At 43.7% G+C, this 12,922-nt stretch overlaps 2 protein-coding genes across 3 annotated transcripts; one reads left to right on the top strand and one right to left on the bottom strand.

The window, feature by feature from the left end:
- The first annotated feature begins 37 nt into the window (after nt 1–37).
- On the top strand, nt 38–1,215 carry stmp1 (short transmembrane mitochondrial protein 1). The gene is made up of 3 exons (XM_061667888.1): nt 38–169; nt 349–402; nt 500–1,215. Exons 1-3 carry the CDS (start codon nt 155–157, stop codon nt 569–571), a joined length of 141 nt encoding a protein of 46 aa, XP_061523872.1. The 5' UTR covers nt 38–154; the 3' UTR covers nt 572–1,215.
- A 353-nt stretch (nt 1,216–1,568) lies between these two features.
- dhx57 (DEAH (Asp-Glu-Ala-Asp/His) box polypeptide 57) lies at nt 1,569–12,589 on the bottom strand. Of its 2 annotated transcripts, none has more exons than XM_061667886.1 (24): nt 12,338–12,589; nt 11,909–12,155; nt 11,629–11,820; nt 11,285–11,560; nt 11,026–11,214; nt 9,908–10,740; nt 8,772–8,926; nt 8,568–8,689; nt 8,160–8,355; nt 7,913–8,037; nt 7,479–7,612; nt 7,350–7,404; nt 7,077–7,288; nt 6,887–7,003; nt 6,600–6,684; nt 5,750–5,923; nt 5,484–5,684; nt 4,907–5,183; nt 4,720–4,815; nt 4,413–4,634; nt 4,236–4,310; nt 3,382–3,516; nt 3,101–3,301; nt 1,569–2,302 (listed from the first exon to the last, which is right to left on the bottom strand). In XM_061667886.1, exons 3-24 carry the CDS (start codon nt 11,793–11,795, stop codon nt 2,159–2,161), a joined length of 4,191 nt encoding a protein of 1,396 aa, XP_061523870.1. In that variant the 5' UTR covers nt 11,796–11,820; nt 11,909–12,155; nt 12,338–12,589; the 3' UTR covers nt 1,569–2,158. The 2 variants fall into 2 exon arrangements, with proteins under 2 accessions (XP_061523870.1, XP_061523869.1); XM_061667885.1 differs by having other exon boundaries at nt 11,909–12,159.
- Between the last annotated feature and the right edge of the window lie 333 nt (nt 12,590–12,922).

Below are 12,922 nucleotides of genomic sequence, written 5' to 3' on the forward strand. Positions count from 1 at the left end.
CAAATCCCGCGCATGCGTACGCGCATTGTTTATGACAGCCTATCTTTGACAGACGTAGATAGTTTGTGTGGGTCGCTTTTAAGCTGTAATAACTACCTTTTTTCCCCCTCCCAAAGTCAAAAGTCTGACATCTTAAAGCCATTATTATTGCACTATGTTACAGTTCTTGGTGAGTGAAACCAACTTTTGTACTTCATCGACGATTTACGGGAGTTAAATGATGGCTAGCATAATTGTTACATTAAAAGCTCAACAGTGTTACTTGGTCAGTCTTCGAAAATCTAACATGACTATATGAACCCGAATGCTGCTTGATGCCTTTAAAATTGATGTGTGGTCATCTTTCAGGCTGGATTCACCTTGGGCAACGTTGTGGGGATGTACCTCGCTCAGAACTACGATGTAAGTTGACGACTACCTCCTCCAAGGCCACAATGCTCCATTGTGTTCAGTGTGTTGGCTATTTTGGTCGACATTGCATTTGGGTTTTGTTTTTAAGGTACCAAACATAGCCAAAAAAATCGAAGCGTTCAAGAAAGACGTGGAGGCCAAGAAGAAACCGCCTGAGTGACTGAACGTTGAAGGATGTTTCCATCAAGAATATGCACTCTGCAGAACATCTATTTATTTCACAGGGTGGTGTAACAATTGTACATTTGATATACTTTATATGTACGGAGTATAATGACAGTGCCTGAAACAGGTTTCACAGAAATGTTACTTTGTTACTTGTATTTTTACAAGCGAGCTGGATTTAAAATGTACACATTTGCTTTTGTAAATCCAGTTTGTTACCGGCTCGGCACATATGTTCTGATCGCATGACGAAACAATTTGAACGTATTCAGCTTCCAATAAAGTTGCTTTTGTTTTAGTTGAAGCAAATGTAGACACCAATAAAGGCACAAATACTTGACTGGATTAAAAATCCCCTTCACTCATATTTACTTTTTCTTCCTTTTCTTGTTTTTTCTTATTTTTCTCTTGTCCTTGGACAAGCCATACCCTCTTATCTCCAGGCAGGCGGCTGCATTGTGAGCGATGTAGTACAGGTTCTGCACGGCTGCAGCACTGAGGAAGTCCACATCTGTTTTCATGGCTTTGTCACCAGTAGACCTCTTGTCTGTTTTTGGAGAGCCAATCTTCTTGGTGGGTTTCGAGCTGTGGGATCTTGATTTGGTGGCCTTTTAAAAAAATAAAAAAATAGACGACTCACTCTTTTTTGATTACGGTAGTCATTTGCATGTTATTTACAAAGCCTTACCATAGGAGAGGTACACAATCAGCCCATCTGGTTAATTATTCAAATAATTCAGTTTACCGATCTTAAAAATATATATATCTTTACAAAAACATGTTCTTGCTGTCTCTAAAAAGCAGAACAAAAACAGCTTAACGGGTCTTTACGGCGGTTGAAAAGCCAAAAGAAAGGTTTCGACTGGCTCCTTGTTTGTTTTGGTCCCGTTGTCGGGGCAACAGCACAGAGCCATGCAAAGAAAAGGTTGGCCTAACCCACAAGCTTGTGAAAGACCCGGCGCCAAAATATCACAATGAAGTGAAGATGCAAATAAAAGCCAACTTTTTAATGTTTTAAGACAAATTATTTGGCAACTCCCCACATTCAAAGAGCACTTGGCGTGACTTCGTAAACGTGCAAATACATTCAGATCACGTTAAATGTGTGAAAAGCATGGAGACACAACTGGAGCTCCCTGTCAAAAACATTATTGTCAGTACAGAGTCACTTTCGGTACAACGCTTCCAATATGGATCCCGAGAAGTTGGTGCAAAACAATTGGTAGACACACACACAGTCCATGATATAATGTAATGTGGCAGCATGGCGACGAAGATTTGCGGTGTAAGTGTTCTTAAATAATGCAATGCCGTGTGAATTTCAGTCAACACGCAGTCCCTATAGCCCAAAAAAAATTAATTAAAATGCTGTCAGGACACGAGGCTTTTGTTGGTAAGCAGCGACGCACAAAAAGCAAACACATTGTGCTCGAGTGCATATTTTTTCTTTCCTACCCATGAATCCATTGATGGCTACTTCAACAACGTGCGTGAGGAAAAAGACAAGCATGGGATCATAACCTATAGGAGTCAGAAAGATGTGGGAAAACGAAGCACTTAGGAGAGTGAAACAGTGGCAGAGCTACTGAGTGGACACGAGGTTGACGATCATGCGGATGATGCGGGAGCCGCGGGGGCAGCTGCACAGGTCCATGCTAGGGTTCCGGATTTTGTCCTCCAGCAAGCGGTCCAGCTCCCAGCGCAGCTCCTTCACCAGTTCAGCCACCTGTATCAAGTACAAATACATCATTAACTTTGTTTTTTTTTTAGAACTGTATATATTTTTCTGATGACATTTGACATTTACTCCCTACATTTGACAACAGATATCTGTACTGTTTCCTCCCATGCAGTACAAGTGTATTTTTTCAATTATTATTAACTAATTTAGCAATTTTATGTTACTCAGTTCACTTTTGCAAGTATAAGAGTTTTTGCTAGCTTTTCAACAGCATGTGATGTAACATTTTTTTCTTCTCAGTAGGAGCACAATTTAAATTACTATTTTTTGTTCAAAGGATTTTTTTCCCCCCGGTTGTGCCACCACGTAAGTACATTTCAGACAATTTTGTTTAACTTTTACTTCAAGGTCCCATGCCATCAGATTTGGGAAAAAAAAATTTTTTGATCATCTTTGATGTGTTTTTATTGGGTTTGCACGATAATATGGGTTGGAAATGCCCAGAAGGTTCTTTTCAAGCTATTTTACTTGGTCTTTTTACACCTGCCAGTTGAGACGGCCAAATTCCTCATTAAAATGTGGCATGTAAATTAGCTTTGCTCTGACTGAATTGCTCTCCTGTGTTATGCATAAACCAGGCACAAAAATTGGATTTTGATTGCATGGGACCTTTAAGTTCATTAGTTGTTTCACAACTTCTATTTTTTGACAAGTATCCGTACTTCAAATTAAATATAGAGTTTGAGTACTCCTTGCCACCTCTGGCTAAAACACACCATCTAATATTAAATAAATTAAAAGCGTTACTGGTGAGGAATAAATTCACCCCTTATTTGTGCTGACCTGGTGAGAATCGGCAGCGAACCGAATCCATCCATCGTCGAGGGATATGACAAACTTGCCCTTGTGGATCTCCACGTTGACCTCCCCGCCTCCAAAGAGCACCAAAGCGTACACGGACACCATGCTGCAGTCCCGGATGAAAACCCGGGAGGTTTTCACCTTCTCCAGGTACACCAGGTAGGGGCTGGGGTATTTACGTACCTTTAGCACAGAGGTGACACAAGTCGACTCGAGTCGGTGCGTACGAGGCTGAGCTTTGTTCATTTCATCGTCCCACTCACGTTGTAATTGACGGACGAGGGGTGAACGTGGACGCAGCCGTCGCTCTTGGTCAGGAAGCGCAGCTCGTTGGCCTTGGGGAGCATCTTGACCACTCCTTTGACGCTCACCTTACAAACCCCCTCGCTGGGTTGGACCTGGAGATCAAACACAGCATGGCAAGTGTTACGACCATGTCAGTAGTTTGATTGCAGTTTGTCTGTTTGCTGGTGCGACTCAAAGCGTTATTCAATTTAATGGAGGAAGAACACATTAAATCAGCGTCGGGAAAAGTATGCAGTACAGTGTTTGACCACTATATTACGGTTCATCGGTCTGCCCTGCCTGTTATTATCACACATCTATAAACAATATGTAGAGTATATTCTATACATTTCATGCAATTATTTTGTGTTCATATCGATTTACACTGTTTAAAAAAGTGTGCGTTACCAAATTTAAGCGTGTTTAAAGCATGTGAGAGGGATACAATCATATAAAAAAAATAATAATTCATCCATGAATGGGGGAGGGGGTTTATTGCACACACATATGCCCCACTTTGTTCTCTAATTCTGGCCACCAAGCATTTAAATTATCAAGGGTCCCGCAATAATTGAGCATTGTTGCATTAATTGAGCCATTTTTCTTCTGCAAATTCCTTAGTTAAAATGTATTTATTAATTTTACATGTGTCTCTCATTAATTACAAATTAAAATATATAGTGTATTATTAAAATGGACTATTGTAAATAAAACATTCTTACCTTATTATCTACAAATGATCTCACCAATCTGTCCATTTTAAACATGAAATGTAGCCCTTCACCCACTGATACATTCAATGCGTATCTCGGATTTGGAAACAAGCATGTACCTGCACCACATTAGGATAGAGGGCAGCACACAGCATGGCAGACATTAGATGGATGTTATCTGCATTCAGGTTTGCCTAAAACAGAGCAGAAGTGTTAATTTTGTTATCTTTTTTTTTTTTCCAACTTAAGGCGAGGCATAAAAACAGTGGTCATATACAGGTTGATAGATGTGGTACCTCTGGCCCAGTAGCCTCTAGAAGCCCGTCAGAGCCTTTGGAGCCAAGCCGCTCAATCACTCTGGACCTCAGCCCTTCTTTGATGAAACCGATGTCGGACAGCAGCTCGGCAAACTGCCGCTTGAGGCAAGCGATTTCCTGCAGGACTCGCACAGACAGGAAGTTCTGCCGGCAATAATGGGGGCCGGACAAGTCGGCTGCCTTTTCAGCGTCACACCAACCCTAAAAAAAAAAAGACAAGACACCAGCATATTTATGATGAGGCTCAAATGTGAATCAACACTGTTTCTTGTCTGTAGATTGTTACCTTGTATGCCTGGAGCAGGGCCAGATGGTCACTGTTGGCGAGCGCAAAGGCCATTTTCTTGTCGTTGGCCTCATCACGTTTGTGCCATGGTGACACCTTGATAACAGACACCAAGGCATCACATACAATTTAGTAATGTAATAAAATACAGTGAACCCTCATACATTGGTTTCTCAACAGTTCTTACAAAAGGTGATTTGAACGCGAGGCTGGCAGCGATGGTGAGTGCTGGGTCCAGACAGCGGAAGATGGCGCCATACAGCATGAGCTTGCCGACGCGGACGTCGACGGGTAGGCAGGCCAGGTGGTAGCCCAGCGGGGTGAGCTTCTCCTCGGACGTCAGGGCGCCCAGGTCCTGCAGGCGCTGCTTGGCCGCGTCCAAGCTGCCCGTGGCCGGCGGCTCGATGAGGCGACAGAAGACGGACTCCAGCGTTTGCTCTGCGAACACGTCCAGGATCTTGATGCTGTCAGAAGCGTCAAAAACTTTGTTAAAACCAATGACAAACAAGGAAAAGATTACTTAAGAAAAATTATCTAACAATAAAACAAGAAACTTGGCAAGATTGCCGAAAACAAGTCAACATTACCAGCCTCAAAAACTTGATTACTTATAGAATTATGGTACAATTGTACATTCACATGCTTGGAAATATATTGGCAGTCAAAGACTATATTTTGCCTTGATTTGACATATTTAATCTTGGTTAAATTTGAGTTTTTGCTATGTATTTTTGGCGCACAGAGAGTGAAACAGATGGATCTACCGGAGGCAAAGCTGCTCCAGAGGAACTCTCTGGATCTCAGGAAGCTGTTGCTCCGCCAGCTGGTGCCGGAAGCAGTGGCTGGTGAAGAGGTGGAAACAGACCCCTGAGGCCACGCGGCCTGCCCTGCCCCTTCTCTGAAGCGCGTTGGCCCGTGACACCCACGTATCCTCCAGGCTCTCCATGCTTTTGGTTGCGTCGTACCTGAAAAGGGCACCGGGCACACTTACAACACAGACCATCACAGGTCTCGGGTGTTGGAAAGTCACCTTTTCTCCTTCATCTTCCCGCAGTCGATGACGTACACCACATCGTCGATGGTGACCGAGGTCTCGGCGATGTTGGTGGAGATGATGATCTTTGCGACGCCCTCACGGGGGCGACTGAAGACGGCCTGCTGCTCCTCATTGGACAGAGTGGAGTGGAGCGGGTACACCACACATCTGACGTTGGTCACACACATGGCTCAGATTAATCACCACAATTCATTGAGACATGATACCCGTCTCAAGTAAAGAACACATGAAGAAAAAGAAGAAAGAAAAAAAAGCGATCCCCGTTCAACAAGGGGTGAAAATCTGCACTGTAACGGCCATATAAAAATGTATTTAAAATAGTGTAAGCCTGAAAAATACCCCTCCCATACGCTTGAACACATTTAAAGATCTTTTAAACACAAGCGCAATGTAACAAACAGAAAAAATTGCGAGCATTAAATGTACAGAAAATACTTTGCATGTCATCTTCGGATGGAAATAAAAACATTTGTTTTCTAGGTTTAGTCTTAAAAATAATCCTCCTACACATTGGAATCACATTGAAACTTATTCAAATACAGCGTAAACGTGTTTGAAGAAAAATAAACGGCAAGCATAAAAAGAATCAGAATAATCACTGAACAAAAACCAAAACAATTTTTGTTTTATAGTTCAAGCCTCCCACATGCTGTATATCACAATGGTATGTATTGAAATATACTTTTTAAACACATTGTAAATGTATTTGTACTTCATGCTCAACAGAAAAAGCTAATGTATAGTGGGACCAAAATAGGTGAACCACAGGATAGCAGGCGATTCCTATATTCATGTTCAAAGGGACCTCGACCCGTTGTTGCACCTGTTGTTGAACTTCCTGTTTGACTGCAACTGCTCGTAGAGCATCTTGATCTCAGCGAGGCCTGGAAGAAACACCAGCACTGCACCTGGAGCACACAAGCCCCATCAAAGTTTAACATTAGAGGGACAGAGGAGCACAGAAAAATAGAAATAGGGAGAGTTTTCCAGCAAATAACTCAGCATAGGTTTATTTAAAAAAAAAAAAAAAAAAAAAAAAAGTTAATTTGTGAATGTGTAGTGGATGATTGTCGCCTAACTGCATGTACAGTAAAATTAAGTGATTCTTGCCTCGGGGGTAACTGTGATTTCCATCCACAATCCACTCTAGCAGACCTTCAATCAGGTCCATGTTGATCTTGTCCAGGTCCATTGCAGCAATGGTCTTCAGCACAGACGCTTTACAATCTGCATGGGCAGCAAAACAGTTAATTTGGCCATGTTGTTGTTGCAAAATCAATGACGCTGGTCCTCACTTCACCTTTGAATCTAACCGTGAGTTCCTGCAGGCTGAGTTGTTGGTCGGGCACAGAGTCTTTGACAAAGTCCTTTTTAGTGAAAGACATGAAGTTCCACATGTCATCCCCCAAGGTGTCCACCATGTCCTTTGGCTTTCTTCTTCCTCCCTGCCCACTCACAGAAGGGTTCGGTCTCGTTGAGCGCATGTAAGGGCTCCCGTCCTCCATCACATACCTGACAACACCAATGGAGACTGTTGCAAGGCTTCAAATTTCAACTATGACGAAGCACTTACCGGGTTAAAGAGATGACGTCCTCAAGGAAAAACTGGGTGACAGGGAAAGTGCAACCTGGACAGATTTACATTGATATATATTCGCTGAGAGGATATCACACAAAAAAAAGAAAATGGTAGCTTTCTTACCAGGTATGTGTACAGTTGGACAGCTGTAGAAATATTCAGAGAAGAGGTTGGCATTGAGTGTGGCGCTCATGAGGATAATTTTCAAGTCAGGTCTCTGAAGAATCAGGTCTTTGAGGACCAACAGGAGGAAGTCACTGCACAGAGCAGGAATCACAACAATGCCATAAGTAAAAATATTTTTGGAAAGTTTAAATTAACTTATTTTGTACACCATTGCCATTTCCTTTTTCTATAAGTGTGTGTGTGTGTGGGGGGGGGGGGGGGGAGGCGTACTAAAATCAGACATTTGTGGGATATATATATATATATATATATATATATATATATATATAAAATATATGTTGTTTTTTTTTATTTGAAGGACACGTCACCCAGCCTTAAATGAAACCCTGTTTTAAAGACAATTCCAAGAGAGAACTACTTGGATAGCGAACCTCTCCTCTGTGCGCTCATGCACCTCATCCACAACGACGTGGGTAACGCATTGAAGGTCCACGTCGCCCTGCAGCCTTCTCAGCAACACTCCTGTGGTGCAGTAAAGCAGCCTGGTGGCAGACGACTGAAAGCAGTGGAAAGAAACACAAGGTATTTGCTAAATAGAACAGGTTACTTTTTTTTTTTTTTTTTTTTTAACCCTTTCTGGCTTTTAAATATGATGCAAACAAGTCTGGGTGCGCGCACCCGGACACTCTCCAGGCGGATCTGGTAGCCCACGGAGTTGCCAAGACTCTCGGCCCGCTCCTGCGCCACCCGCTGGGCCACTGAGATGGCGGAGATGCGGCGTGGCTGAGTGCAGACGATGTTGGCCACCTTATCCGCCGGACCGCTCAAGGAAGCATCCAGAATGAACTGGGGGATCTGAGTTGTCTTACCGCACCTTCAGAGAAGATAAATCTTAATTAATTTGGCCCCTCGGAAATGAATAAAAGAATGTTAGTGTAAAATTTGTATTCACGTTTTATTATGTACCCAAAAAAATACAAAAATAAATCACCAATTATTCAATAACTGAAAAAGAAATGAATAAATCAGTTCTAAATGAATGCAAGAAGTATCACAAGATGAAGCGGATCCTTTTGATTGGCTCACCCCGTCATGCCGCTGACAACCAACACTTGACACCCCTCCAACAGATCCAGAATGTTGTCTCTTTCGTTCCAAGCCGGCAGCTTCGTCCTCTGCTCCAGCATTGACCTGAAGCGCTTGGAGGACTGCGGCGTAACACATTGAGTCATTCAAACGGCAACGCAGTTGGACTTTATTTATTTTATCTTTTTTTACTCATGCCTGCACCTGTTTCCTGTGAAATTCTCTGCACAGCTTGCCATTCTCTTGGAGCGAGTTGAGATTATTGGCCACCTTCTTCCTCAGGTTGACGGAGCTGACGTTTTCGATGGGGACGGCGGAGACCTCGTCGTCGTCTTCCCGCCCCTCTGCCCCTCCAGTCCCTTTCCCACAAAAACAAAAGACATGGTGGAATTTGGACACAGGCACCACTAATGCAGCTCCACTGTGGTTATGTCCATACATGCAATTAAAGGTATTTGAGTACACCAATTCCTCATTTAACACGTGACAGACGATATCAGCGAAGTAGCGACCATAAATTTATTTCATTATTTATATACAGTTTACATCTTTATGCATATTACCAATTCTACAGTACAGTATATGCCTGTGAAGCACAAATATTATTTTTGTCCTCTTGGGGCCACCATCCTCAAATTGTACAGTACTGTATGACTGTGAATGACTCGAGTTGGCTGGGTGTTAACCCCTCAGCGTGTTGAGCGACTCTGCGCCACTTGTCGCAAACGGCATGTCGTGTGTGATTATGTGCTTGCGTGTATTTTTTTCAGCTTGCTTAAATAAAGCAATTGAAAGTGCACCAGGAGCTGTATCTATCCTCCAGGTGGAGGGATTACAATGAGTTCTCCAACACACGATGGTAGGCTATATTAAATTAGCTAATGATGTTTACTTTACCGGAGATGTGCAATTGTGTAACTTAAGCCAGTTGTGCTTTGCAAAAGGAACTGCACTTTAGCGTAATGATCCCAAACTTTGGATATTCTTTGACGCACACTTTCCTCCTGGCTCGCGCTTATTGCTCTGCAGTAACAGTCCATGTAGAAGAAATAATCCGCCATGTATGATTCAAAAAATACATATCTGTGATTCAGTGAAGCCACAAAATGCAAAACACCATGCTATAGCGAGGGGTGACTGTAGTTCAGTTCAAAGTGCAACTCAAACACTATTACACACTATTCACATAAGAAAATACTTTTCGTAAAGCCAATTCCGACCTTAATTCTATATTAGAAATCATTTGGATTGTTTCTTACGTCATACAGTGAAAAGGAAACAGACAGTGAATGAAGTTTTGGAAAGTCGAGCTGATTTAATCAATGGAGAAGCGGCCTCACGGTCTACTGGCGGCGTGATCCTCCTGCTGGGACAGACGTTTTCCTCCGAAGCGTTGTTCGTCACACTTTTACGCTTTGCCGGCGCAACCGAGGCAGGAGGAACCACAACGGGCTGCGGCTTGCTGTATTTGTGATGTGCGACGTCCAGCAGCTCCTTCATGGTGGTCTCGTCCTCGCATATGCTGACCAGAGTATAAACCACGGGTTCATTGTTTTGGGCGGCTGTCAGTGCCTCCCCAAACAACCTTTCAGTCACGCTGAGCCTCCCGGCGGCGCCGACGGACTCGGCGTTGGTGCTGAAGGCGACAACTGGTGCTTGATATGGGTAGCGGTTTCCTTTCGGGAAACGGATCTCCAGTTCATACTCCGGGGGAGAATAGCTGCTTATCTCAGCTTGGGCTGGTCCCTGTAGCTTTGATAAGCCTTTATCAGGAGCTTGGTGCTTGAATTTGCATTTGTTCCCATACCTGCAGCCTCTTCCTTTCATGTAAAACTGGCAGACTTTTTTAGAAGACTTAAAACCGTTCTGATTCGCACTGTAGTTTTTGCCAATGTTGTCTGTAAGGAACAGGCCATCCAAGGTTATTACCCACACTGAATTGGCAATGCGCTCCTGGAAGCGGTCGCCGTAAATGGCAGCCAGCGCCAGCGCTTCCTCCTGCCTCTGGTTCAGACACTCATCCACGGGCATGGCGGCGAAGTCCGCACTGGAAACTGCTTCCTTTCCGTAGCGTTCGGTGTAAACCTGCTGAAGGAGCTGCTCCAGCGTCGCGCCAAATTCTCCTCCACTGGACTCCAGTGCCTGCTTGCTGCGCTCCCGGTCAAAGCCATACCTAGACCAAACAGCAAGGTTAAAAGGTTAAAATTACTGGACATCATATCATGACATACAAAACCCCAGTTCATTGAAGGTGGGTCTGGAACATGGAACGCACCCCACTATACTGTAGATTTCTGAAGATATCATTTCTATAGGTTTTAATGTATACAGGCAAGTCCGAATTTGGTGTATTAGTACCATATTTCTGCAATAGGCAAGTAGATACCTTACACACAAGAAAATCTGCATAGTCGTTGAACCACAGTATAGCAGGGGAACGCCGTAGATGTGTTTTCACCTGCAGAGTTTGCCTATAGCAAACACGGAGACGATAGGTTCGGCTGGAGGACGTTCGTTGTCCGATTCGTACTCTCTCGGGCTCTCTGCTCTCTCCATCGGCTCGTCGTTGGTGCTCCAAAACTGGCCTTCCTCACGCTGGTCCAGTTCATCGTGTTCCTCCTCTCGTAAATCATCGAAACCAGTCTCACTAAGGATGTAAGATACATGGATTTTTAAGTGTTTTAATGCTCCTCATGCTTGTTAAAAAGCTGATTTACTCTTCATGCTCGTCGAAGTCCCGTGTCCGCAGGTCCCACAGCAGCTCCTTGAGGAGTTCTTGATTCTTGTCAGTCATTAAAATCTTCTGCATAGGCATGCTGCTCGCCTCTGGTTTGCTGCTGTCACTTGCCTTGGTGTAGGTTCTGTTCTTCGCCAGGGATTTGGGGAGAACAGACTCGGGTCTATTGCATCTGTTTCGATCGCTACCTCCCCATCCGGGATTGCCATTCCTACTGCCGCTGGTATGGCTGCCGCCACCTCGTGCTTTGGTGGGTCTTGGGGGGGGGAAATCCAGAGTATGAATAAAGAAATCTTTACACTAAAAAAAAAATAATAATCATACCTGCTGGATGGCCGTGGTCCAAAATCAAGGGTGAAATCATCATCGTCATCATCCCAGCCGCCGCTTCCTCCTTTTCTACCTCCTCCTCCTCCTCCTCCTCCTCCTCCTGGCTTGTTAAATTTCCATCCACCTCTGTTGGGCTTCCCACCTCTTCTCCTCGCACTCATTTTTGACAACAACAAACTGGTTTGACTAGGAAACAGTGGTAATTTTAAAAATGATCATCGTTGTAAAGTCAGATATTTTGGGTGTGTCAAATGTTGATTAAAAGACCGCTCACCCTCAAAATCCCGTAATCAGACGGTGGAAATCCAGTAACGTGGAGTCAAAGGCAAGTTGCGGGCATGCAGCGCGGAGTGGCACATAGCTGTGGGCCGCCGCGTTTGTAGCCCTTCCGTTCGGTGTGGACCGTGCGAGCGATGAGATGGTGGCCGCTGACACACTGCCTTCCCCCAAGGCGAAAATTATGCAACTGAGCGTGCGGCGCAACTCCCCAACCGGGGCGATGTGTTCACTTCGGTACACGCCTGGCTGACCACCAATGTGATGTGTTGTGAAGTTCCCGAGGACAAAAAAAGAAACAAAACAGACAAAACATATGACGTGGACAAAAGCAACAAAACAGACAAAACCTATGACGTATCGAATAACGCAACCGTGTACTTATTTACAACGCTAAAATTGTGCTAACGCTAGCTAAAAAGCATACCGGCCAGCTCCCACGTAGGTCGAACTCGCCAAAGAAACAAGAGGCTTTCTCGCTACTTTCTCATTGGAAACGTTGAGGGAATTTTGGGTTGGGAAACGATAGCGACTGCCAACATATATGGATATATTTATATATATATATATATATATATATATATAACTTAAATGTAACGATTTCAAGTGAACATTTTACAAACGAAAGACAGGCGAGGGCTGCACCAGCCAGGTGAATGCCGCTCGTTGATTGGGCGGAATTCAGAGTTGAAAGTTTTCACTTCCGGTAGTCGTTTACATATCTGTAAATGAAGTTAAATGTTTAACAAAAATGTCTACATATCTATAATATACTGTGAAAGTAAGAAAATACTAACTTTTTTTCGCCTTTATATTTGCGGAACTATGGCAACCACTGATTGTGCTCTGTTCCTGAGCTCACACTCAGGAGTCCGGAAAGTGTAACGCGGTTGAATTACTTGAGCATAATGTTATTTTTCTTGACCATTTCACTCAATTGAACGACTTTACATAACTAAATAGTCTTCCGTTTTGTGTTTGCAGGGGAATCTCAAACAAAAAATACACTTTA

The sequence above is a fragment of the Phycodurus eques genome, chromosome 22, assembly GCF_024500275.1.
Source record: "Phycodurus eques isolate BA_2022a chromosome 22, UOR_Pequ_1.1, whole genome shotgun sequence".
NCBI classification, from domain to species: Eukaryota; Metazoa; Chordata; class Actinopteri; order Syngnathiformes; family Syngnathidae; genus Phycodurus; species Phycodurus eques.

What these genes read in the sequence shown, in the direction of transcription:
- stmp1 (XM_061667888.1), top strand. An exon ending in ACCTCGCTCAGAACTACGAT is followed by an intron (nt 403 to 499) that starts GTAAGTTGACGA and finishes TTTGTTTTTAAG; the next exon opens with GTACCAAACATAGCCAAAAA.
- dhx57 (XM_061667886.1), bottom strand. Translation starts at nt 11,795, where the DNA reads ATGAGTGCGAGGAGAAGAGGTGGGAAGCCCAACAGAGGTGGATGGAAA. An exon ending in CATGAGCGCACAGAGGAGAG is followed by an intron (nt 7,613 to 7,912) that starts GTTCGCTATCCA and finishes TGCTCTGTGCAG; the next exon opens with TGACTTCCTCCTGTTGGTCC. An exon ending in ACTCACGGTTAGATTCAAAG is followed by an intron (nt 7,004 to 7,076) that starts GTGAAGTGAGGA and finishes CTGCCCATGCAG; the next exon opens with ATTGTAAAGCGTCTGTGCTG.